This window comes from Heliangelus exortis, chromosome 9 (assembly GCF_036169615.1).
Source record: "Heliangelus exortis chromosome 9, bHelExo1.hap1, whole genome shotgun sequence".
In the NCBI taxonomy this organism is placed as follows: domain Eukaryota; kingdom Metazoa; phylum Chordata; class Aves; order Apodiformes; family Trochilidae; genus Heliangelus; species Heliangelus exortis.
The window spans coordinates 5830038-5856254 of NC_092430.1; the positions used below are offsets into that span (position 1 = coordinate 5830038).

Genomic DNA, 26217 nt, shown 5'->3' on the forward strand with positions numbered 1-26217 from the left:
TCATGATGTAAATAAAAACACCAGTAGCTCCTTCTGCCTCTGGTTTCCAAAGTAAAATAGCTTTTCTTTTCCCTGGGCATCACGAAAGGGACTCAGGGTACAGAAAAGCAAAATATAAGTTGGTCAGGCAGCTGTGATATATTGAATAGATGCTAACCTGCCACCGTACAGGCCTTCCCCTTCAACCCTGCATTACCGGGGTTTGCTGCCGAACAGACATTACACTAATCCTAACACCAACACATTGAGGAACTAAAGTCAATGCAGCGATTTTAAAAAACTGCACATAAGGACCGAAACGCTACCGGCATTTTCCACCTAGGGGTGTTCCCCAGAGCCAGAGCAGCCCCGGGGGTGCGGGTGAGCCCCGGTGGATGCGACTCCCCGGCTGCACCGGCCGCCGAGCAGCTCCCGCAGCCCGGGGCTGCTCCGCACCGCAGCTGCGGAGGGCCCGGAGCAGAGCTCCGCCGCCGCCTTCGCTGCCGCGCTCCCCCCGTCGCGCACCGGCGGCCGCTCCCGGGGCGGGCGGCGCCGATCCCGCCCCCCGCCCGCGGCAGCCGGCAGCAGCCCCGGCAGCGCGGCGGGCGGGCAGCCGGCCCTCCTCCGGCCCTGCCTCTCTCCCTCCCTTCCTCCCTCCCTCCACGCCGGGCCGCACCGCAGCCCTCGGGCGCGGCCAGGAGGCGGCGGGGCCGCCGCTCCCCGGCTCCCCGCCCGCCTCCCAGGCGCGGCGCGGCCCGGGGCTCTCCGCCTTTCCGCGGCTCTCCGTTCTCCCTCCGGCGAGATGTTATGGCCGAGCCGGCGCAGAAGGGCGGCGTAGGGCAGGGCGGGCGGCGGGAGGATGAGGCGGTGGCGGCCGCCCCCAGCTATGAGGACTACGAGTGCAAGATCTGCTACAACTACTTCGACCTGGAGCGGCGGGCACCCAAGCTGCTGGAGTGCCTGCACACCTTCTGCCAGGAGTGCCTGAGCCAGCTGCACCTGCGGGCCACCCAGCAGCCCCCCACCGCCGAGCCGGGGCCGGGGCTGGGGCCGGGCCGCTCGGCCGGCGGTTCGCTGGCCTGCCCGCTCTGCCGCCACCGCACGGCGCTGCCCGACCACCGCGTCCACGGCCTCCCCGTCAACACCAAGCTCGCCGCCGCCTGCCCGCCGCAGCTGCGGGCCCGAGACCCGCTGCCCCAGGACACGCTGCCGCCGCTGCCGCCCCGCCGCACACCCCGTGCCCGGGAGGCGGCCGCCGCCCTCGCCTCGCCGCCTACCGCCCCCGCCGGGCCCCGCTCCTCGGGCGGCGGCTACGAGAGCTGCCAGAGCTGCAAGCGGGCGGCGCTGAGCGCCGGCTGCGTGTGCGTCGTCGTTTCCTTCCTCTCCATGGTGGTGCTGCTCTTCACCGGCCTCATTTTCGTCAACCAGTACGGCGGCGACGCTGGGCCCGGCGCTTCGGCCTCGCCGTCTCCGGTGGGGCCCATCTGCCTGTCGGTGGCCAGCATCCTCGCCCTCTTCTCCGTCGTCGTTACGTGGCTCATCTGCTGGCTCAAGTACCGGCCCGAGGCGGCGGCGGCGACCGGCGGGGCGACCGCCAACGGCACCCCGCGGGGCCGGGGGGCGGCTGTCCGCAGGAGCGACACGTAGCGCCGGCGGAACGGCGCGGAACGGCGCGGAGCGGTGCCGGGCGCGCAGGGACCGAGCGCGAGGGTCGGGCCGGGCCGCGCGGGCCGTGAGGGGAGCGGGAGATCCGCCGCCCGCGCGCCGGTGTGAGGGGAGAGCTCGCCCGGCCCGGGATGCAGCGGTTCGGCCGCGGCCCTGCGCGCAGGTACCCGCGTTCGCTGGGTGTTAGCCCCGGCCCAGAGGCGGGTGGGCAGCGGGGGGAGGACACGGGCGAGGCCGTGGCTTTCCTGGGTGTAACGGGCTCGCCAGCTCCGGGGTCCGTGCCCGCCGCGGTGGCCGGGGACGGCAGGGCTCAAGGCCCGGCACAGTGACAGGCCCCGGGCCCGCTGCGGTGGCCTGGTGGGCTCTGCGGCCGGGCTGGCCCCGCGGCTCCGGCAGAGTCGGAGGTGTCGGGGATGGTGTGCAGGTGACCAGGGGAGAGGCCGCTGAAGGGCCGGGAGGGTTCGTCTCTCCTCCTCAGGGAGCCGGGGCTCCGGGGTCGAGGCCGCGCTTCTCCCGCCTCTGCCGAGGGCGAGCCCCGGGCTCTGCTCCCTGATGCAGGACGGAGGCTCGATTACAGAAAATTGGCTTACTGTTGCCCCCACATGGAAGATAATAGGAGGGAGTCGCTGTGGTTAGGAGCAGAACAGACTGGCGATGTTAAATGCGTTCTGTGTTTTCCCTTTTATGAAGTTAACAAGTACATATAGAAGAAGCTGTAAGAGAAATGTATTATCTTGAAGAGACTGAGCCAAAGTTTCCCTACAATGTATTGGCTACGATTTTGTTATAATAATTTTATTAGAAGGCCGTTGGGCCATCCGTTGGTTGCTTAAAATAAGCTTTATTATTTAATTATTTTAAATTCTCATTTAATGTGGGAGACTGAAACACTGCATTGCACACTTACAACATTTATGGAAGATAGTTTAATTAGAGGAGCTCTAAAATAGAGCTAAGAGACTCCTGTGGGAGAGAGTAACATTTCACTGGCCATTGATTTCAATTTTTACAAAGTGAGAGAAGCCCACATTAAAATACGGACTTTCAGCATCACTGTAAAAGTGGAATGTGGTGGCATAATTTCTGTGTTTAACATTTTCCTTTATTGCGGTAGCTATAAAAAAGGTGATGGGTTTCCCTCTTGCTAAGTTTCTCTTCTGTGTTAGGAGTTTCTGTAAGTGAGGGTCAGTAGGAAACGTTTTTGTTCTGTGCTGTTGGAACATCAAAGATGTCTTTGAAATGTGACAAGATACTATAATAAGAAATGGACAAACATTGCCATGCTGCTGATTTTGTAGTATATTAAGGAGAGCACTCTATATAGATACTGTTCTATGTTGCAGGATAATTCATTTGGTGCCTGATTTTTTAACTTAATTAGTTGTTATAATCTATTCTATTGGGAATAGGACAATGCTGCTTATTCCGTGTTTCTACACAGTACTGTAATGGAATGAGGTAATTATTTTCGTGCTTAACAACTCAAGAATTTTAAAAGTGATCTTTTAGTATGTGTATTTTGCAAGCTATCTGCATGATATTCTGACAAGTATCCTCTTAATAGACCTCTTACTTGACCACTGCTATTTATCACAAGTGCAAAGTTGAAGGCAGCAGGTGAAGACGTGTGATGTGTTTTATGACTGCACACATGATGTGTACTGTGCATTGTCTTGATATCACAAATCTGTGAAAAACAACCCCCCAGTGCCCCCCAAAAAAACCCAGCCTGTATTTATACAGACTCTGTTGTGATGGACACAGTTTGTGAAAACAGTGAATGACTTTTGTGTCACTTATGTCTATTTAAAAAGATCCGCACCAGCCTTTTAAGTAATGTATCATAATATAAAGGCCCTGAGGAGATAAATTACTGGGATCAACTGTGGCTCTGACCGTGGTTCCTGTATTTAGACCAGTGTTTTTAAACTTGAAGTTGCTCCTTAGCTGGGTAAAAGGTGTATGCCTCCTAAAATCAGGCCTGACCATTAGCCCCTGTTGACTTCAGCAGTAGTTGTGGATGTTCTGCACCAAAGAAAATAACAAGACTTTTATTTAAGCATCTAAATGAGAATTTAGATGGTTGACTTCAGGTACAAACATTTGAAAATTTTAGCCTTAACCTCTCTGTTCTTCAGTTAATGCATCTGTAAAGTTTGGTAATTATGTTGACCTACCTCACAGGCAAGATGTGAGGCTTTATTTATTGAGGTTTTTAAGAAATTGGAGATCCTTGACGAGGAGGTGCTATAGAAGTGAAAGTATTATTATAAATGATACTGTAGTAAGAATAAATATATGTAAATTAATGGACATAAACGGCAGCAATGTTTTCTAAGAAAAATAAATATATAAGATATGTACATGTGTACATCATATGCACCAATATTATCTTTTTTGCTTCTACTGCAAAGACAGCCTGCTTCTCAGCATTTCCATCAGGTAAGCTCCAGTACCTTGCTGTTCAGCTGAGCCCAGCTGAGTCACTGCTGTACCTCTGCTCCATGTAGACATGCCAAAGCTAGCTTGGAGTGCTCACGGAGCTCAGCTGGAGCTTACCACCTAGTTCTAGCTCCTCAGTTCCTCCTGCAGCACCTCTGGCTGCAGTGAGACACTTGGATGGGGCAGATGTGCTGCTGGAGCTGGCACCAGCCCGGGGGTGTTCACAGGAGCTGCAGTCACCATAGAAGCTGCAACACAGCTGTGCCCTGAATTACTGGTCACAGTTAGGAATGTGTACTCCATCTTTCCCTTTCTTTTCTTTCTGAAATCACTGTTTTATTGCCTTTTCTCTGTATTTGCCATTTTGACTAAACAATGGTTCCAACTGTGTCCATGGACTACTTCTAAAGGATCTATGAAAGGTAAGTAAGAAAAGCAATTCGATCGTCAGAAGTTTAAATTTGTTATGTGAGGGTCAACTTTAAAACGTTTAGAGGTTGGCAGATCATAAAAAGTTGAAGCTCACAGGCCTAAATGGAATTTTCAGGCTTATTCACAACTGAACGGTCATAATACAGATCAGGTTCCTACCCATGTTTTTGGAAATATTTCACAGCCAAATTGAAATGGACAGTCTGACCATATGCCAAATCCTTCTCTCTGCTTGTGCAAATTTTGGGAAACTTCTCAAGAGCGGAGCATTAGTCTGGATCCACCTCACAGTACCAGTCAGAGTAATACCATGCATTGTATACATCTCTAGCTACTGTAGAATCCCAGTATTATATTTGTATTTTGGGTTTCTTTACGTGTACAGATTGCTTGTCTAAAGCCAAACTTTGCTGGAGTTTCAGTAAAAAAAAGTAAATACAAAAAAAGAGAAAATCTGTGTGGCTGTCGGTGTTTCATTATTGTAGCTACTGCAGGCAAACCACTTATGTTTTCTAGTTGATTAAAAATGCACAGAAATACGCAGCTGAGGGGATGTGCATCAGTTACAATATCCACACATCTTGCAGGGAAAACAAATGTGCTTAGGGCACTCTGTGGGAAAACAGAGAAGGCTGGGTATTCCATAGCACCATGAGGAAAACCGTGGGAAATACAAGCTGCTGACTTGCTTTTTTTTTTTAGCTTTTTTTTTTTTTTTTTGGCTTTTTTGTTTTGTTTTGTTTTTCCATGCACTCAGGTTTATTTTTTGCTGTGCAACATTTCCCTGCATTATGCAGCCGGGGGCGTAAGCATCCACAGCCAAGATATGGAAGTACCAGGAAAGTAAACAAAGGCCTGAAGCTTTCTCAGAAATTTTTTGACCTCTGCGAGATCACAGGCTTCTTGAACTCTGCAAGATCCGTAGTTTCCAGTTTTGCCAGAAAGTTCTGTGTAGACGTGATCCTGTATTCCACCTGAACAGAGCATACTGGGCTCCAGGATGGAAGATCACCTGGAATGCTAAATTCATGGTTTGGAACAGGCTGCCAGATAACAGTGGTGTTAGGCCTGGGGAGGGAGGAAAAGGCAGAAAAAGGACAGAATTCCCCACAGAGCCTGAGGGGAAGATGTGCAGGTGTACAGCAGGTTCTGTAAACTGCTTTTCCATCTCACCCGGGAGAGGTGGCTGCCAGCTCTGCTTGTGGAAAGTCCTCACTGGAGCTCAGTGCAGACACAGGTAAAGCTCAGCATTTGCTGGTTGCAGGGAGCTTCTACACATATTGTTAGGACAAACACTGCAGAGTTACAGCTTCTTTCATAATGGCCTCCTTAACAATTTGTGCTCGAGAGTTCCATTTTTTAAAAGCACCCTTATGTTTTTAAAACATGAAATTTCAGTGCCACGGTGTGGAAATATTTATTTCTGCTCTGTCATTTGAAAGTGTCTCTGGTAAATACTGGTGCTGCAGGGAATAATATTAATTTCTGCATCAGTAGCCCATAAACAGTAAATAATCGTACAATGTTAGTTTAGATAACTCCAGGTATTCCTCTTTTGAAAGGCAGGTTTGGCAGAAAAAACACTTGAATATTTCATAAATGAGTAAAAACCTCAATTATCTGACTGGGTTGATTAAAAGGCCTGACTATGGAGGTACTTGTGTGCTCTTTTATTTTGCAGAAAGCAACACAGTAGTTACTCTCATATTCACGATCGCTGGATTTGTACCACAAAGCCCAATAATACTGAAGTTATTTAGCTAACAGCAGTGGGTACTGAATCATTCATCCCTGCAAGGGAGATCCAAGTGACTGGGAGTTCAAGTTCAATCTATTTTTGTCTGTGTTGAGACAGCATTTTGGAAGCACATTTTGAAAAATCAAGCTAAATAATTCTATTTTGGGCTGAGAATGCCAAAAACAAGCTTACTGTGAAAAAGCAGGTTTCTATCTGCATTTATACTTCGATGAACAGAAAATAAACTTCCTTTATTTTTCCCTTGCACTGTAAAAATATACATATTATTAAAATATGGTGGACCACAGGTGCATATGGAAACATTGTTGCTTCTTACCTTAATGCTTTTTTGTAATAGCTCAAATTCCGGTCCACAGGAATTTAGGTGTGTTCTCAGGGTTTACATCCTGAAGTAGCTTACCATGTATAACCCTTTGTATAAAATGTCTTTTGTGTGAGTTGTCTTCATGCAAGCAGTTACCACAGACTGGAGAATACAGGTGTAGTTTATAGGGTTAATGTGGATTTTTAGCTGAAAATCCTACTTCAGTGAGTGATTCCACCAGAGTGGGTGAACCATCCCAACTGGCCACGGCTGCCCTTTGTGCAAACAGAAAAAAGTTACCCTGAATGGGAATTTTAGGGGTGTGTGAACTGCAAGTTTCTCAGCAAAACCATGTGGAATTTTGTGTTCAGACCTGGTGCTCAAAACCTTTACTCAGAGGAAGAATTGTGAATCCCAAGAAGTGGTTTGCTTAGAGCTCCCTTGCTCGGGTTCTTTCCTGGCACAGTCCAGGCTCTTTCCCGTATCAGTGTGTTCTGTGTGTCAGTGAAAATTTAACAGCTGCTACAGACTATTTAAATATGAATGTGTACATCATGCAGAGAAATGGCTATTAATCCTCTCTGACCTGCAGGCTTGACAGTGCATTTGATATTAATATGGTGTGAGTTATGTTTATGGACATGATATTGAGTACCTAACATTTCATTGGAAAGAAAAGTGTTAGGATTGATTGCCTGACTTGGTCAGAGCTCTTGGTGTGCATTTAAATCCTGTTAAGATCAACAGCCCTTTTCCCTGTGTTGTGGGTGTTTGGTAGATACAATGTCCCTGCCTGCTCTGCAGGACTAGAGAATATGTTCTGTCTGACTGAAGTTAGTTCAGGTGGTTAGCATATTCTGTGCCAGAGAAAATTTTAATCTTTGTTTGCATTTACCTCTGCTCATTTAACCCACATTTAACTGGCTCCCTGTCAGTGCCCCTTAATGCAAGATCTTCACACAAACACTGCAGATGGTCCCTTGGTGTTAGGGTGGCCAAGGAAGCAGGTTGTGCAGCAAGTCTTGCATGGCTATGAAACCTAATGTTTCTGAAAAGTATTTAAACCCGGTGACTCGCTTTTTATTAAAGCTAGAAACCTCTGCAACTTATCCTGCTGCTACATTTCATCTGGATATGGGTAGAAATTGAGATATTTAAAAGAAATGTCACAACTGTCTTTAAAAAATGAGGTTTATACCATAGGGGAATAAAAATATTTATGCTAGAGGCGTTCAGTTATGTTGACCCTTGATCAATGCAGCATAAAGTACTTCAGCTTGAGTAATGGGGAAGGAGTGATATCTCAGGCATGCTTCTCATATCTCATGCAGATTGTGAGATTTGGATCCACGTCGTTGTCATCTCTTACATGTCTTTCTCTTCAGCTGAAAAATATCCCAGCTATTTTAAGGATATTTTTTACAGTAAACAAATATTGTGAGATTGATTTGTCTCATTGGATTATGAAATCTGAGAGGAATAGCTTGAAAGTTGTTGTTTTTGTTACTTCCTCTATTCTTGATTTGTCACAAATCTCGGTAATAACATTTCAGCTCATTACAGGTCCAGATAGAAACACCTTAACCCCATTCTGTTTCTAGACTGTTTATATAGTTAGCAAAATCTAACAAATCAGTATCAATTATTATTTTGCTGTCTTTCCATTAATAGTGAATATCAATAATACCGTTTAGTTTGGGGAGGAGATTAATGACTGAAATTTGGGAAATATGCTCGAGATAGAAATCAAAACTTCCTTTCATTTCAAATGGCAAGCATAAGACTTTAATGACTTAATGAAAATGTAGTGATGAGCAATAATTCCAATTTGGTTTCAATATCATAAACAAAGATTTGTTACTCAGCCACGTATTGGCCTTTTGTCAAAACAGCTGTAACTGTTGCAGATTTTAAAGCAAATTAAATGAAACTATAAAAATAAAATAGGAACCATGCTTTGTTTTAGTCAGGTAGCAAACGTTTCTTTCCGATAATAATCTTAGATCTCTCTGTATTACTGAAGTACAACAATCGTGAAACTGCTTGTTCTGGAAGTTACCCTCATCTTCCTTTCTCTCTTTGGTATTGATCACTAGCAGTATTCTTACAGATATTAGGAAGTCATTCAGGTCCACCCTCTCCCCCTAAAAAACCCCAAAAGCCAAACCGACCCTAAAGTCTCTATTCCCTGTAGGCAGTTGCTTGACTTTTTGCCCAGGACGAGCCAACAGGCTGGACACGGGCTCTCCGAGCTGCCCGACCCATCCGAGCAGGAGCAGGGGCTGCCCAGCCCTGGGTGCTGCTCCTACCCCAGAAGCCGCCTGACAACTCACCCCGGGAGGTGCCACGGGCCCGAGCTGAGCGGGGCACTCGGGCTGTGTTTTACTTTCCCCAGCAGGAGCCGGATCCTCTTATTTCAGCACGGATGGGATAGCGGAGAGCCGCGGGCCGCTACGGGTACCGATTGCGGGATGCCCGGGATGGGGCCGGGCCTCGCCGCCCGCTCTCCGGTGCTACCCGGGGCTTCTCACCGGCGGGGACTCTCTGCGCTGCTGCCACCCCAGCACGGGCAGCGCCGCAGCCGGAGCCCGTCCTTCTCGGCCTGCGGGACTCTCGTCTTCCCCCCCACCTCCTTTGTTTTCCTGTTGGATTTCTATTTCTCTTCTCCCTTCCCTTTCTTTTTATCCACTGTTCCTTTTCTCTTCTTTCTTTCTTTATATCTTTCTTCCTCTCTTTCTTTATCTCTCTCTTTCTTTATCTCTGCTCTTCCTATTTATCTCTGCTCTATTCTTTCTCTGCTCTTCTTTCTCTTTATTTCTTTCTCTTTCTCTCTCTCTCTTTCTCTTTCTCTTTCTCTTTTTCTCTTTCTCTTTCTTTTTCTCTTTCTCTTTCTCTTTCTCTTTCTCTTTCTCTTTCTCTTTCTCTTTCTCTTTCTCTCTCTCTCTCTCTCTCTCTTTCTCTCTCTCTCTTTCTCTCTCTCTTTCTCTGTTTCTTTTTTCCCTCCTTCTTTCCTTTTCACCCCTTCCCCTCTCTCTCTTTCTTTCTCTCTTCCTTTTTCTATCTCTTTCGGTTTCTGTCTTCCTAGATTTTAATCCAGTTCATTTTCTAAAGAACAAGCGGTGAAATCATGTAGCTGAAGGCGAAATACCGATCAATGAATTCAATGTCTTGATAGCAGTTCCACTTTCCCCTTTATATCGTTAATTCCTGGCTCCCCCCATGTTGGATAGAGGGCTGGGAAGGAAGGGGGAAGGTTCCGTGTGACGTTTGGGGATGGAGGGCTGGATGCTTGCCGGTGCCCTGATACCTGCTGGCAGACACGGCGTGGGTCGTGCAGGGCCACGCGTGTTGCGACGGCAAATGGATGTGACCGGTCCGAGCCTAGGGTCCGCTAACTCCCGCTGGAAATCTATTACGATCGAATTAATCATCCTTGGTGTTTTTACAAGTAATTAACGAGGATTAGACGCTTCGTTTTGAGATGTGGCTGTTAACTAGGGGGGCTGTAGGGAAGGGAGATGGGAATTTCCCCTCCCGTGGATGAGCCACGCAGGGAGGCGCTGGGAGGCCAGCCCAGCTCTCCCTTTCGGGAGCACGGTGGGGTGTCACCTCCCCTCGCTGAGATGAATCCGAAATTCGATTGTGATCTCTAACGCCAGAAACAAATGAGTAACACCAATATTTGCCTCCCGTCTCTTCGCAGGGGAGGAGCAGCCCGACCCCGCCGCAGACCCGGAGAGGCCGAGGAGCACCCGCCGCCTCTTCCTCCTGCCCCGGAGCCCCGAGGCATCCAGAAGCATCTCTGTCCTCGTCCCAGCAGGGATGTGTTAGCATGGAGTGGCAACTGTAGTATCGCTTACTGGAGGATCTGGTAGTAATCAGAGAGGTGAGGCGTTAGTGAAGTACATGTTGTATTTATTGCCATTTTACAGGGAGAGAGAGGGCGGCCGGTGCCGCAAAGGGGCCCATTTGTAGAGCTAAATGTTTCAGCCTCACCGGCCTGCGGGGGATCTGGATTTCTCTTTTCCCGGGAGTCACCTACTAGCCCGGGGCACGGTCCGCCCCTGGGCCGCGGGCAGGTGCCCCCGAAGGGCAAAGCCGGTGGACAGCGGAGGGGACTCCTCTGGGTGTTTGCTCCCCTGGGACCCCAGGAGCGGGAGCTACGTCGAATCTACCCACCCTCCAGATTTCCTATTTTTCTGTGGTCCTGGCAAAGGCAATACCCTCGGAAGTAAACTCCTCCTTACTCTGGGCAGCAGAAAGGCTCCCTGCCCCGGAGTGATTCCCGGGCTAGCCTGAGGGTGCCTGGGGTGGTTCGGGGGATTTGGGATGTCCTGTTCCTTACCCCTATCCTTACACAGAGCATTCTTCAGTACCGAGCCGCCCCGTCAGCTCCGTGCTCCTCACCGAGCCCTACTCAGGCTGCCAAACCTGCTGTGGCTGTAAATTAATGAAAACGTAACAACTCAAACGGGGGGAAAAAAGATGGGGAAAAAAACCCAAATAAGACGGTGCTGAGACATGCGGATGGGACATAAAAGCGATGGAAAAAGGTTCAAAGCTTTCGGTGATGACTTTTCAACCTTTATTTATGTGCCTATTAATGCAATATCCATCATGGAGATATGCATCTTTATCCTTTCAACTGATACGCTGGGAATCAATTGGATATGCAGATTACATTTCATAAGTTTCCAAATGTTAATCTCCCCGGCCCTTTGGTGGTAATTTCTTTTTTCGCCAAATAGTATTACATTTCTGGGGAAAAAAAAACAACAAACAAAAAACCCCAAAACAACCCCCCCCCCCCAAAATAAAAAACTAAAATACAAGGCGCTCTTAAAACAATTAATCTTCAGGCTACTTGTCTCGAAATATTTGCTAATGCTCGGGCCTAGGAGCCGGCGACGGGCGACACTCCTGCCCTCTCCTCCGCTGGTCCGGGGCCTTCCAGGGGCACCGGAGGCGTCTGCGGGCGAGCGCGGGTCCGGGGCCTTCCCGGCGCCCGCGGTGCGGAGCGTGGCGAGACCGGGAGCGGTGTCCGAGCAGGTGTTTTCCCTCCAAACCTGGAGTTGGCTCTGGGTCCCTCCCGACACCGGAGCACGGCATGCCCGGAGAGCCCCGCACGTCCCGCCGCCGGGCCGTGCTTCCCGGCCGTCTGCCCCGGGGAGAAGCGGCGAGGCTTCCGCACACCTTCTGTTCCACGGTTAATGTCCCGGGACACCTCTGGGACTATAAACGGGGCGGAGGGATGAATGATATGGAAAAGTATAGCCTGGAGAGACTTTTCCCGGGAGGGCTCCATTCGTGGAGCTGATTTCTGACAGGGAAACTGGGCTGCCTGTCCCTGTAGCCCGTTGTTTCACGAGTGTAGCCGCCTGCGAGATGTCGGCAAGTGCCACCATCTCCCGTCCCTGCTCCGTCGCTATCTGCCCCGCGTCCCGTGCTCAAAAAAGAGGATTTATTAACCGTTCGTATTACTGTAACCCCAAATCATTAGAACACTATCGAAGTTTTTTTTTTCTGTGGAAGTCGCCGTCGGACAAAAGTCACTCTCGTCCGATAGAGTCGGTACCGGTATGATTTCACACGCCCCTTGGCCAAGGCAGCCCTCTCACCCCTCCACGCCTCGCTTGCAGTAGGAACAGACCCTCCGAAAGCGGAGCACGGGATGTCACAGCGATTCCTGGGAGCCCGCCCGCCCCGCAGCCCCCTTCTCCCGGCCCGCCGCTCACAGGCTCCCCCGCAGCATCCTCTGCCCGCACCACCGGGCATTGGCTGCCGGAGCTCTCCCCTGCCCGGGGGCTCTGCCATCCCCCAAACGCACAAACCAGCTCGCTCTGGATGACGAGGAGATCGAGGGAACCTGGGTGAAGAGAGGAGCCTCTGAGCGGGTGAAACTGAACCGCCAGCTCCTAGGCAGCCCACCACCAGAGACCTCAAACCGGGGGGTTTCTCTGGAGGTGTTTATGGCCAGGGCAACGTGGAGCACGAGCCAGAAATCGCAGGCGGTCACGCACACTAGTTATGCCAGGGTTTATTTTTTCTTTTTCTTTTCCTTTTTTTTTTTTTCTTTCTTTCAATATTTCTTTTTCTTGCCTTTTTCCTTTTTTTTTTTCCTTTCCTTTTTCTTTTTTCTCTTTTTCTCTTTCTCTTTCTTCCTTTTCATCTTTTTTTCTTACATTTTCTTGGTCTTTCTCTCTCCTTCTCTCCCTCTCATTGTCTCCTTTTTTCCTTTTCCTTTTCCTTTACCTTTTCTTCTCACGAGTACACGTTTCTATTACGAAGCTGTATTCTCCTCTCCCCCTCACGTCCCGTGGAAATAGTTAGCTGGAGAATTCCCTCGGAAATCCTTCTGAGAAATTAAAGTATGCACACAAACCCGGAAACAGTATAATTGATTTATTTCTAATTGCGAAGAAAACAGTCAGTAATGTTATCGTTCAGAAATGATTGTCTGTGTTCTTAATAGGTCTAATTTTCACTGTCCATTTGATGTGCTGCAGGTTTAATATAGAGCACTTACTAATCCAATTAAAAGTGCACCTGGCCTGGAAGAGCTCTGTAATTAGCAGGAGCATTTTTAGCTATTTCCACTGGAAAACCGTGAAATCATCTCTGCTGGCCTAAAGGACTGTAATATGGGGGTGGGGGCGCAGAGGGGAGGGAGGAGCGGGGCCAGGCATTCGTGCCTAATCTTTTTCCCTTGAATTTTTAACAGTTCCCGTGCAGGAGGATACGGCTGCTTCTCCTCGGTGTCTGGTAGAGCAGGACAAGACTAGGTGGGTTTCACACCGCTCTTCCCTCCTGCCCACCCGAGCCCGGCCCAGGAACCTGTCTCAGGGGAGTTGGGTTAGGCTTTGGGGCTCCTGGGGTGCTCCGGGGGCGGGGATCCCCCCCAGCCCCTCGCGGCCGGGTGCGAGGAGGGAGCCGGGAGGTACTGTGGGAGCAGCAGCAACAGAGCAGAACCGCCGGCCCCGTCGGGGGGATCGGGCCCAGGACCCCCCTGCTCCGCTGCCACTGGCTCTCGGCCTCCGCGGGGCCGGCGGGAGATGCGGAGTGCCCGGAACTGCTCCCGGGAGGTTCGGGCTCTGCGGGCCGAATGGCCCCGGGAACGGCCCATGGGCCCGCGCAAAGATCTGCGCAAACCCCCGCTCACGGGTCCGAGCGGCGCTGAAGGGGGCTGGTAGGAAAGTTGACTCACAGTCGCTGCCAGGCCCGTCTGTCGCTGCCGGGAGAGGGGCTCCGCAGATGCTCTCGCGCGTTTGAGGAGCCGAGAAGTCCCCGTTCCCCGTCCTCCCCCCCTTCTCCGCGCCTGAACGTGGGCTATGGCCGGGGCTGGCGGCGGCTCCGCGGTCGCGGTGGGCAGGGCCGGTCGGGGCCGCGGTGGTACCGGGAGGGCAAGGGGGGCGGTCGGGGGATGCTGCCCGCCGCCTCTTTCCCAGGCACGAATTAAATCTTAATTAGCTTATTTATTTATTTATTTATTTTTAATAACACTTCACTAGCCTTCTTTCCTCGAGTAAAATACGCATAGTGTGAGCGGTACCTCTCCAGCACCTCTCCCGAGGTCGGTGTGTGCCGGGACACCGCCGGCTGCGCTGTCCGTCCGTCTCTGGCCGGGATTTTACTGGGCTGGGGTTGCACAGGGATCGCTAGAGGTTTTCTCAGAGCTTCGGTCATCGGCGTGCTTCGTAAATCACAAACGCTGTGTAAAATATACACGGACTTTATTTGGCGTCCGAACTTTTCTTGCCAACCTGGGGTATTTTTAACGTGTGCGGAAAGCTTTCCTAAGCGGAGCCGTGGCTGCCGCGCACACCGGATTTGGGGTATATTTTTAGGCATTTAAAAAGTGATGGAAACCTTTGAGTTCGGTGGCCGGGGCTTGGGGTTTGGAGAGCGCAGGACCAGGGGCCAGAGCCCCTCGTCTTACAGAACACACGCCGCTGCGGGAGCGGTGCTGCCGGCGCCGTCTGCGAGTGCCTCCGCCCCGGGCTGCTCCGTGCCGAGCCCCCCGGCAAGCTCCGCTTTTCCCCGAGTGCCACTGCCTTTTCCTCGGCGGGAGGATTCGTTTATTATTCCGATTCCGCATTTCTGCCTAAATTAAAGCGAACTCCCGCTCTGTCCGGGGCCCGTACCAGCCCCGAAACGGGCGCCTGGGCCCTAAAGAAGAAGCGGACTGAAGTCCAGAAAACATTGTTTCCCTCATTTCAAAGGGGGAAACCTGAACGATTCTCATCCTTTTGATTGATTAAGGTTTTGAATAACTTGAAGCTCGGGAGTGACAGTTAGTGAATAGACTATTGCAAATAAAGAGCACTGTGGAAAGCTGGGCTGGCACTTCAGAGTGTAAAGGAGGCGAGTTTGCTGGCACTTACCAAGTTATAAATAAAAGGCCATGCACAATAGTACCTTCTTTAAGGACAGACAGTCTTTACAACACTCCTGGCGTCATATCCTGCTGTGGTCACTTCAGCTCCTAGGCAGACTTTACCTCTTTTATTTTTCCAGCAGTTTAGTTTGAATACTACAATAAATTCCTGGGAACAAACGCTTGTTAGTAAGACTTTAACGCGCACCACCTCGCACCCACACACACCCGCATATACACGCGCACAAGCATGTAATGACGGGACACACTTGTCCCCTCGGTTTTTAAAAGCAGAAATCCCCACAGACACTACTGGCAGCTCTCGCTTTCAAGATTGTTAGCACCATTTGGTCCAGAGATGTTTCTTCTGGACGGCGAGGGGCTCCGGTGCAAAATAAATAAATAGAAGGGAGGAGGCTTTTTTTTTTCTTAAAAAAAAAATTTAAAAAACAACAAACAAACAAAAACAAACAAAAGGAAAAAAAGCAGGACGAGTGATCTCTCACCACTACTTCCTCGCCACTCGTGCTCGGAGTAACAGAGAGAGGAGACAAAGCACTTTAGCGCTTTATGGGTAGCGAGGCAGGGGTTGCCCTTTTTCTTGGCGGGGCAGGGAGCCCCTCGGAGGTACATGAGGTCCGGGCCGCCTCCGCCTGGTTCTCCCCTCCCCGGGGCCGGGGCGGCCGTCGGGGCACCACACCGTTCCCCGCCGCCGGCCGGTTCTGCCCGCGGCCATTGGGCCCGGCCGGGCTCTGCCCTCGGGGACAGCGAGTGCTGCACCGCGCAGTGTCGCTCCGGGCCGGGCCCCACCGGGCCGGGCCGGTGCCGCTGCCGGGGGACGCGACGGAGCCGCCGCTCTCACCCAATCAGCGGGGGCGGCGCGGCCGGGCCGGGCGCCGGCGGCCAATCGCGGCGGCGCCGCGCCGGGGACGGAGCCGATAAATGCTCCCGGCCCCGCGGCTGCCGCTCCCCGCTGCACCGGGGACAGCACCACCGCCCCCCTCCTCCTCGCCCAGCCGGGCTCTGGCCCTGGCCCCTGCCCTCTTGGTGCGGGGCAGCGCGGGTCACAGACTAACGGCGGCGTTGCCTCTTCCCCGCCCCCCGGCGGCATCCCCCACCCCCTCCCAGGAGCGCTCCTGATTCGGTGGGACCCGCTGACAGCGCGAATCTTTCCTAGATCAGCCCTCACCTGGATATAACTCCGCCGGGCCGCCGCCGCGATGACAACTCTGGCTGGAGCTGTCCCCAGGATGATGCGACCCGGGGCCGGGCAGAATTACCCCCGCAGCGGGTTCCCGCTGGAAGGTAAGGCCGCGACCGTGCTGCTCCCACTCGGAAAAATGAGAATTGTGGGGACGAAGCAGGCTCCCCCCAGGCTCCGGCGGGCTCCCCCATAACCCGCACGGTTCCTAGCCCGGCTGTCAGAGCCGTCCTGCGGGGGGCTGGAGCAGGGCGCCGTCCTGGAACGGGCATAGCTGGGGTTGGTGAGGGGAAGGCTCGGTAGCGGACCGCCGGCTTTGGCCTCGCACCCCGGGAGCAGTCCATCCCCCTCCGGCCGGAGGGTGCGAGGGCAACCGGCACGGAGGTCGGCAGCACAGCGGCCCCCGAGTCGGCTCTTAAGCCGCATGACAGGCACTAATTTGGAGACTTCAAAGTTAGAAAAAAGTGGGCAAAAACTTAGCAAAAGAATTCAAATCAAATAAAAGCGAGCCAAACGATATCGAAAGAGACTTTAGCAACCAGGGCTTGTCCAGGGTGGGTCGGGCCGCTGCAAGCGGTGGTTCTTCCTTCAGGCAGCGGCGGTGCGAGAACCCCGCAGCGCCGGGGAGCCCCGCAGGCCCCTGGCCTAGGGAGGACGGGCCTGTGCGGTGACTGACACCGCTGCGCCCGGGGCAGCCGAGCTGCGGGCCGGGTCCTCCCCGCCCGCGGAGAGCTCGGGCCTCCCTCACGGGTTGTCCCCTTCTCCGCTGGAGTCGGGCAAGCCCCGAACCCCAGCTCCTGTGCGAAAGCAACAGGTGAAGCCGCCCCGCTGCCTTCCCCCGTCCGCCGCGCCGGCAGCGGGGAGCTCCGCCGGGGGACAGAGGGCCCCGGGCGCGCTGCGGGGCGGCTGGGCGGGCGGGGGCGGGCGGCGGCGAGTTGCCTTACAGAAAAGCAACGAAAAAAAAAACAAAACTCCAAACGAACAAAAAAAAAAAAAAAAAAAAAAAAAAAAAAAAAAAAGACTCAGCAGGGTCCGAAGGAGACGTTAACGCCATTTCCCCCTCCTGCCTCCCCTCCCCTCCTTTTCTAGTCTCTACTCCTCTAGGCCAGGGCAGAGTCAATCAGCTCGGAGGAGTGTTTATCAATGGCAGGCCTTTACCCAACCATATCCGACACAAGATAGTGGAAATGGCCCACCATGGCATAAGGCCCTGTGTCATCTCTCGCCAGCTGCGAGTGTCCCACGGCTGCGTCTCCAAAATTCTCTGCAGGTACCAGGAGACGGGCTCCATCCGGCCGGGGGCCATCGGTGGCAGCAAGCCCAAGGTGAGCCCCTCCGCGCCTGCCCGGAGCCGGGCAAACCCCGGCCGCGTCGGCGAAGAGCAGGGCACAAACAGGGACTCGGCCCAGGGTGGCCGGCACCGGGGTTTATAAGCGGGGAGCAGCAATCGCGGAAGGGTTAAGGAGGGGGTCCATGGTGGGCTCAGACACGCACCGGGCACAGCAGTACTCGCCACGTCCTCTCCTGTTGCTCTGGTACTTTCCGAGGCTTTAAAAATTACTGTTGGAGATCGTGGAAATTGCTGTTTGTTTGGAGCTTTCTTCTTCTTAATTTTTTTTTTTTTTTTTTTTTTTTTTTTTAAATTAAGAAGACAGTATTTTTAAAAGTAACTTTGCAAACGATACTGGGGAGGAAAAGGAGTCTTTTTATGAAGGCTTGGCTGTCCGAAGCCCCGAGTGCCCCACGCACAGCCCCGCGGGGGATCGGCGCTGCCGGGAGGGACCGGGGAAGCGATCGGTCAGATGTCAGGGTTTACACAGCGCGGCGGGATCGGGCCCTCGCTTCTTTCGTTGCAAAGCGAAAAAAAAAAAATTTACCTGTATTTCTGTCTGTCTGCCTACTGCTTCTTTTCCTGTTCTGTTTATTTTTTTGTCCGCTCCGCAGCTGCATGTATTTATAGCTACACCGCTAAAAAGTTTGCGCTCACAATGCAGGCAAAAATGGATCCTTCTCTTCAGATCAGCCTCCTCCTACTGCTGTAGCTTTTCTTTCTCACAAAAGCGAAGTAAAGGCTTGAGTTTTTGTTGGAAGTTGCTGCTAGATTTTTTTCCCCCCTGTTTTGCTTCTAAAGTAGTAATGCATGAACTTTCCTTTTCAGTGTTAGGGCTAGAGTTTTTATTTTTATAAACATGTTACCGAACGAAAGGCTGTTCCCCAACCGGGAAACTTTTGTTTCGTTTGAATTTGCTTATTTTTAAAATCATGAGCCCATCGAAGAAACATCTTGGTTTTCCTGGAACCCCTCAGCACTTCTATTACGCGACTTTTTATTTGGCGCTAAAAAGTTTGTTTAGCCGAAACTTTTCTTGACTTGGAGCTTCGCTCAGACCGAGTCCTTCTTTAATCCGAGACAGAATTTTCCCGGCATTTTCTCTCGGCAGCCCACGCTGCCTAATTTGGGGTTTCCCTTGCCGAGGGCTCGATCCCACCTTCCCGTGTAATCTCGGAAGATTTCCTGGGAAGTTTCGTTTTACCCGGGGCTGCTTGTTTTATGTGGGTCCGTTGTTACCTTTGACGTCCTCTCGGATTTTAACCTGTCTGTGCTCGGGGTGTTTTATAGAGGGGGTCTTCAAACGGGGTCGGGGTCGGCTCTCGCTGCCGGCGGGGTGGTCGGCGGGTGGGCTCCGGTCGCACCAGGGGTCCCGGAGGCGGCAGCCCGGGCTCCCGCGGCCGCTCCCGCCCCGCAGACTGTGCCCGTTCGCCTTGTCTTTACTGAAGCAGGTGACGACGCCGGATGTTGAGAAGAAAATCGAGGAATACAAGCGGGAGAACGCGGGCATGTTCAGCTGGGAAATCCGGGACAAGCTGCTGAAGGACGGGGTGTGTGATCGCAACACGGTGCCGTCAGGTACGAGGCACCGCCGGGGTAGCGGGGGCTGGGACACGGTGCGGGGAGGGCAGCGCGATCCCCGGGGGGAGCCCTGGTCTGGCGGGATGGAGCCCCGGGCCACGCTGGTCCCCGTGAAGCGGTCGGCGCCCGCACGCTGGTACGGGTAGGCAAGTCCCGGGAAGACTCATATGTTTGGCCGAGGTGTTTTCAATTAAATCTAAACTGCATCTTCCCCAGCCCGCCTCCTCCTCGGCTTCCCCTCTGGGCTGCTGCCGCAGGAGGGTTAGGGGCTTGCCGGAGACCCGGAGCTGGGGAGCAGCTCCTGTGCCGGTGGGTTGTTTGCCGGGAGGGGGGCACACAGAGCCAGTGCGGTATTTTGTGCGGGTGTCCCGTGGCTCCTCTCATCACCCACTGCCCGGGCTTGGTAAAAAAATACTTGCGAGGCCTCTGTGCCGGCGCTGGGGCTCAGTGAAGGATAGTGCCCCGGGGAAAACCCCGTGGGGAGAAGAGCGGGTGCCTGCTCCCCCAAAAGCCCCGACTGGCAGCGGCAGGGAGGGGGGTGTGGGGCAGCGGAGGCTGCTGGGGACGAGTCTGGTTACAGCTCTGCTCTTCCCCCTGAAGTGAGCTCCATCAGCCGCATCCTGCGGAGCAAGTTTGGAAAAGGAGAGGAAGAGGAGGCTGAGTTGGAAAGAAAGGAGGTGGAGGAAGGTGACAAGAAGGCCAAACACAGCATTGACGGCATCCTCAGCGAACGAGGTAAACTCCTATCCCCCTCGTTCTCCAAGGAGCCCTGGGCCAGCTCAGGATGCTGGTGGGTATCACTCACCTTCTCCCGGAGAACATCCTGGGGCCAGTGCAGTGGGAAGCACAGGCTGAGGAGCTGGCCCCTACCGGGGGCCATCCCATCCCATCCCATCCCATCCCATCCCATGCCTGTTCCCGCACAGATATGACCCTGCAGCATGCGGGAATGGAGCTGAGGAGATGCTGGTTTGGCTTTCAATAGCAGGATTTGGGGGAGCAGGGAGGGCTGGAGCCAGTCGTGGGGCCCCCAGCACGGCCACTCAGGGGCTGCTTTGCCAGCCCCAGCTGTGTGAAAGGCCACAACCCCATGGAAGGGGCACCTTTAGGTACTGGCTGGGGCAGCCTTGGGTGTTTGCAGCCGTGGGTAGAGAGCCACGTGTTTCATTTCATCTCCTCCTAAAACTTCTGGGAAAGGTCGTTGTGTTGGTGTTTGGTCAGGGGCTGCCAGGAGGTTGCAACCTGAACAAGGGAGAGGGGAAGGGCTGCAGGGTTGTGCCCTGCTCCCTGGCTGGGCCAGCGTGGAGGGGCAGGGCAGGGAAGTGGCTGCCCAGCACATGCAGAGGCACTGGGGAAGGCGAGACAAAAGTACCAAATGAGCTGGTCAAACATTTGTACAACTTTTCCAGCTTTTACAAAGAAGGCCTTCTATACACAATCTACACTTGGAGATGAACTTGGAAAACAAAGAGGGGGGAGTCCATTGAAACTCACACTTTGGCTTTGCACAGACAAAGCTTCAGCTAGCAGCAGCTTGATGTGAACAAAAGAAGGCAACCTTTTTATAATTCAAGGAGAAAAGAAGAGAAAACAGCCCCACAAAAGGCTGAGAAAAGACATTATGGGCTTGCAATGAGGGATGAATTATTCAATGAGCCCCTAATAGCTGATGCTCCACGCAGTTTTATGGACTCTCCACCGTGGAAAAAGTAGATGTTTTTACCTAGAAAATGTTTCTTGCATTTCTAGGCACTTAGAGATGCTTAGTGCCATTCAAGACAGAAAAACGAAACCTGTTCTTTGAAAGTAGGGTATCTCCTTGTTGTGTTGCTACAAACCCTAAAACACTCTCAAACTTAGTTTTCAGCTCTGAACCAAAAGCTTCCCGAGATGCTTTATCTTTTGTCTGTTTGTGTGGGTGCATGGAAAACAAACAGACAGAAGATGCTGGTGAAGTAATAGATTTAAGGCAAGAAGGCACAGTTTGACTGCCTAGTCTAGCTGCCCCTGTATGATGGGTCAGAGTTAGCTCCGGAGCCACCTACAACAGCAAATTTTTCTGAGAGTGGTGTGTACCAAAGGAAAAAGACCTAAACTCATAAAATTAACTAAAAAAATAACTAAACTCAGTGCCCTAGTTGTTTTAAAATATACGGCCTTGCTGCCTTCCTGAATATCTCAACAGAGATTAAAAATTAGCAAACTTGGATAACATCCCTACTTTATAGAACAACAACAAAAAAAATTTAATAGAGCCCGGAAGAGAAACAATATTATCACTATAATACAAGTCCTCTATTTCTCTTTGAAATACTCGTCCTGTTCAATGACTCTGCTCTTTAGAGAAGTGTTCCTGATCTACTGTAAATCAGTGTCTGGTTGTGCTGCTGCCACCCTCCAGCTCAGGGGAGCCCTGAGACTCCTGCAGGAAAAGTCTTGGGGCTGGTGGTTCCTTGCCACCAGTGGGGGCTCACTCTTGCCCACCAGCACGGCCGTACCAGGAGGCTTCCTTCTGCCCTCCCATGTACCCTCTCCTTTATTTTCTGAGGATGTTAGTGACCTACTTTGCTTCTTCCCAGCTGAGTCAGTGGGAGAATTCCCCTTATCTAAATGGGGTAGCACAGTCCTACCCCGTACTTGTACACCCAGGTTTTTGCTGGGTGAATGTGGCCGGGCAGTTGTGTGCAAATGGTGACTTGATAATCCTGTCTGTTCTGTGGCAGTGCCTGGGAAGGCTTGGCAGTTGGAGGGGGAGCACGTTTGCACTGACTGCTCCCCCCCCTGCCTACCAAGCTGTTGCTTAATCTTATTTCTGGAGTGGCCAGGATGTGGCAGTGAGAGAGAGCTGCTGCTCAAGAGAAGATTTCTTAGCACACACATGCTTAATGTTTAGGGTCGTACTATAAGGACAACACACCAGAGAGCTCATTACAAGGGAAAACCAGCCATAAAATAAGTCTGTCACTGCTTTCTGTACCCAGCCAACTAAAAAGCTTCTGCTTCACCTCCCATTGCCAGCAAAGCAGCTTCCATTTTTCCCTGTCTGTAAAAATCACCAGGTCAGATCCTGCTCCCCTGCTGTAATGACTGGCAGTGTTCCTGAGGATTTTGGTGCTTCAAGATGGTATTTGCCAGTGCCCACCAGCCTGGCAGCGAGGGCTTGTGTGGCAGAGGCTGTCCACTGGTGGGGTGGCTCAGATGTTCTCTCTGACTCTTGGCTTGCTTGCAGTATGTCTGAAGGTTGTGCTGATGGTGCACGGTAAAATCCTGGTGCAGTACATCACTGCTGGGTGCTCTGTGTTATGGTGTGAACAAGGTGAAGAACTTTGGAGTCTTATAATTTGCATAATTTTTATAGCTCTGGTCTCAGGGGCTCAAAGCTGGTGTGGGGAGGTGTAAGGGAAGGCTTTTGGTTAGATGAGGAAGCAAGTTCTGGGGCTGAGCATGGAGCAGGGAATCACCCTCCTGCTCGGGAGTGCTGACACTGTCTGAAACCCTCTCCTCACCGTGGGCTCAGGGATAGGCATTTTTTTCTGAGAGAAAGGATCATGATTGTTGTAGTTTTAATGGTAGCTAATTCAAGATTTTGGATTTGTGGAGTACTTACAGCAGAGTGAGACTGAGGAAAATAGAAGCATGGTATTTTTGAAAAATGTGCAATAGAAATAGTGTATCATGTGGCTTGGGATTTCTCTAATCATGTTTTTAAGTGTAGGTAAACTTTGTTATGCCCTGCTGTGATTCTGTTTCAGCCTCTGTTCAGGGACTTAAATTGCTGACTGGCATTTACAGATGCCACATGTGCTTTGCTGTATTTTGGCATTTTTCAGTGTCACCCTCTACCCTGATTTTGGAGATGTAGTTAAAGAATACCTTGATTGTCTTAGGGCGTATCAGGAAGTTTATAATTCTACCACAGCGTATCTGGATTTCTGCACACATGATATATTTTTCTTAAAGGCACAAGCCACAAATCAACAACGAGAAAGAGAAACTTTTGTGCCTTTATATGGCACATCAGGGCATATTTTTAGCATAAGAGGGACTTGCTCGTACCTTTTTTCGGGAGCTATGTGTGGCATGGTTTGCTGACTAATCTGGTAAGCCCCCACTCCATAAGATAGCTGTTGTTTTCTGGCAGAAACCGGCGGCTTTCAGCACTCCAACCAGGGGGTGCAGAGCTGTTCGTCGGGCTGCTCCGAGCAGGCTGGGGCTGGGGCTGGGGCCGGGACCCCCCTGCCCGGCCTCAAAGGGGGCCTCTGTTCCCCGGCCGGCGGAATTGGCCCCCGGGCCCTGTCCTGGCGGATCCTCCCCCAGTCATGTGCACCCGTCCAAAAAGGGCCCTACTCATCCCCAGACTCTAGCCTTGGCTGTACTGAGAGCAATTCAGGCTACAGCAGACTAAATTGCCTCCTTTATTTCCTTCTTACTTTCATCTTGGACCAAACCCTTCCCCCCCTCTCCCTCCCCTTCCTCTTTTCTTTTTTTTTTTTTTTTTCTTTTTTTTTTCTGTGTGCCTGAGGCTCACATTAATACAATTTCGGCACCACCCCTATTTTTGTGTGTGTATGTGGGGAGTTAGAAGGCGGGGGGGAGTAGGGGGGGGGGAAAAAGGACCTTAGCACAAAAGCCCTGCTCAGTGGCTAGAAAGTTCAAGCTGCTGCTGCTGCTTCTCTATCTGTGTGATGCTTTTCCTGTTTGCAAGTTTTGGGAAACATTTTTGCTTTGTACTGTAATGGAATTAGAGGACAGATGCTGACTGTAAATGGGACACGCGACTACCAGCCCCTAGCTTAAATATTTAGATGCAATGTTACAATTACTGACTTGATGCACAGGCATTGAAGTGGTGGCACATGATCTGAAGGGGAGCTGGGCTAGATGGGCTTACAGATGTTTTGATTAGGGTTGGTCAGTATCATGCAGCCAGTTATTTTTAGGTTGTTAAACTAATTAAGGCAGTTGATTAAGGGACAGGATTAACGTGCAGGCATCAGATACTGGTTGGAATAATCTCATTCATTTCTGCATTGTAAACTGTTTGGTTAGGAGATGAAGCACGAGATGAGGCAGATACTGAGTGAGATTTTGTTGTCATTTTCTGATGAAGGGCTCGTTGTGATTTTGCTCCAGTGTCCCAGGGACAGGATTTACTTGCTGTGTGGAATACTGCCGTGTCTCAGGGCTGAGTAGCACATCGTGTTCTCCTGCTCAGTGTTCCTGGTAAAGATTCACTTATTGAATGAAATGTGATGACTGTTGCTGCAGGCAGTTATCTGGTGTTTCATACAGTGCTTTACATATTTGGTCACCAGCAGGTTTAAGAAATTGTCTCGTGTAACTTGAACAGAATTTCATTTCTGAGGCTCCCAGAGCTGACAAGAAAATAGTGCTTAATTAAGAAAAACTCCCCGTTGACTCCACAATTTGGCTCAAGGCGGGGAGTGCTAACAGTGGTTTCTGTCTGTCTTTTTCCTCTTTTTCCCCCTCATATTTCAACAGTGTGTGAGAGCCCAGTCCTGGACAGAAAAGCCAGGTTCTGTACAAATGCAAATCCATGCAGGTGATGCCACCAAAACCCAACACAACTTTGTTTCTTCTGCCTGACCCATCATCACTCTGGAGCTTTGGGACAGGCTCTTGTTTCCAAATAATTATTCTGTGCTACTGATAATATCTGGTGACCTCAGACATAAATAATGACCTCACTATCAAGAGAAGGCGTGATGTTCCAGCATGCTGAGAATTTTTAGAAAGGTGCTAGATGTTTGTGTTTTGAGTGACTTCAGAACAGTGATGCTCCAGGGGTGCCAGGAGCAGCCCGTGCCCCCCTGTCTGGAGGTTGGGCTGGGGCACTAATTGTCAGACTAACTAACTGCACATTAATTCCTGTACATAAGCACTGTTCATACTTCCAGCTCAGGAAAGAAAGGGTGTTACTCAGTTTAGGAGCTGTTCTCTGAAATAATGTACAGGTACATCGTATCCCTTTCTTGAAATCTTGATTTTGTTAATGGTTGGCATATTTTGCCATCTTAGGAACACTTTCTTCAGCCTGGAGAGCCAGTGCCTGTTCAAACAGGATGGCTGTGGGCATCCTTTTTTTTTTTCTAAATGCATATACTTAGAACAAAGGCAAATGTTATTTTAGTAAATATCAGGTTTGCTTCACACACAGCAGTTGGTTTACTTGAATTTATACCCAAGTTTGCATCTTAGTTTAATTACTCTGAAAATCTTAAAAATCTAGTAGACTTCACTGTCATTCTGGAAAGGATGAGGTGAGAAACAGGTCAGTCGTCTTTGGTGTAGCTAGGACTTGCTCTGAAAATGTGATTTTTATCTTTGGATTTCTGGATTCTCATACACTGGCGAAATCTTTGACGTCAGTGGGAAATTACCATGGTAAAGATCAGGCTCTTTTTGAAACCAGCTCTGCAATGTGCTGAGCAACTGCAGCTCTGGGGGAAATCCTCAGGTTTAGGATGTGAGCTGGGTTTACTGGATCGAGTATCAGACCCCCAGTTCTGCAGACACCATCAGATGTGGGTAACAGCCAGGAGCCCCACTCAAAGGGCCCATTCATGTGTGTGAAGTTTCTCACGTGGGTTGGGGCAGGCAGGAATGGGGCCCAAATTTGTTCCATTCTGTTAACAGAAACTACCCACTGAACGGGAGCGTGACACTAATCCCGAGTGCAAGTCTCTGGCAGAATTCTCATAGAGGGATCTCTGCATTTGCACAGATGTACTGATGGTATGGACAGACAGACAGACTTTTTATGTGATAAAAAAAATGTTAAAGTTAATGCTGAAAGTAAAAGGTGGTGCTGCTTAAATCCTTAAAGCAGATTATTTCCTGAGTGTGATTCCAAGTATCACCTCTCTGCTGTATCAGTCAGACAGTGCTTTTATCTAACACGTACTCAGGGAATATTTAGTTGAGTATTAGGTTTACTTATTGATAAGGATTGGAACAGGATTTAGAAGAGGGAAGCCAATAAAGTTGATAGTGATAAATTATCACGAGTCCCCAGGGCTGTGTAATAAAACTGCATTGGGAAATGAAGCAGAACTACAAAGTGCTCTCTGGTTAATTTAAGAAGAAATTGAGTGAAACGCAAAGCAATAAATCAGAGCAAGGCAGTCAA

General features: G+C 51.1%; 2 protein-coding genes across 6 annotated transcripts in view; both read left to right on the forward strand.

Moving 5' to 3' along the window:
• The first annotated feature begins 576 nt into the window (after positions 1-576).
• RNF228 (ring finger protein 228) lies at positions 577-1692 on the forward strand. Its single transcript, XM_071751812.1, has one exon. The coding sequence runs from the start codon at positions 787-789 to the stop codon at positions 1624-1626; it is 840 nt and encodes a 279-aa protein (XP_071607913.1). The 5' UTR covers positions 577-786; the 3' UTR covers positions 1627-1692.
• A 14222-nt stretch (positions 1693-15914) lies between these two features.
• PAX3 (paired box 3) overlaps positions 15915-26217 on the forward strand; it is a 78745-nt gene continuing 68442 nt past the window's right edge. For 2 of the 5 annotated variants that reach the window (XM_071751813.1, XM_071751816.1), the window contains exons 1-4: positions 15916-16260; positions 17246-17481; positions 18935-19064; positions 19668-19802. In XM_071751813.1, coding sequence (XP_071607914.1) covers positions 16176-16260; positions 17246-17481; positions 18935-19064; positions 19668-19802 — 586 coding nt within the window. In that variant the 5' untranslated portion in view covers positions 15916-16175. Of the gene's footprint in view, positions 16261-17245; positions 17482-18934; positions 19065-19667; positions 19803-26217 lie in introns of all 5 variants that reach the window. The other 3 variants (XM_071751814.1, XM_071751817.1, XM_071751818.1) reach the window with 2 other exon arrangements.

Coding starts and splice junctions, on each gene's coding strand:
- RNF228 (XM_071751812.1), top strand. CDS start 787: ATGGCCGAGCCGGCGCAGAAGGGCGGCGTAGGGCAGGGCGGGCGGCGG.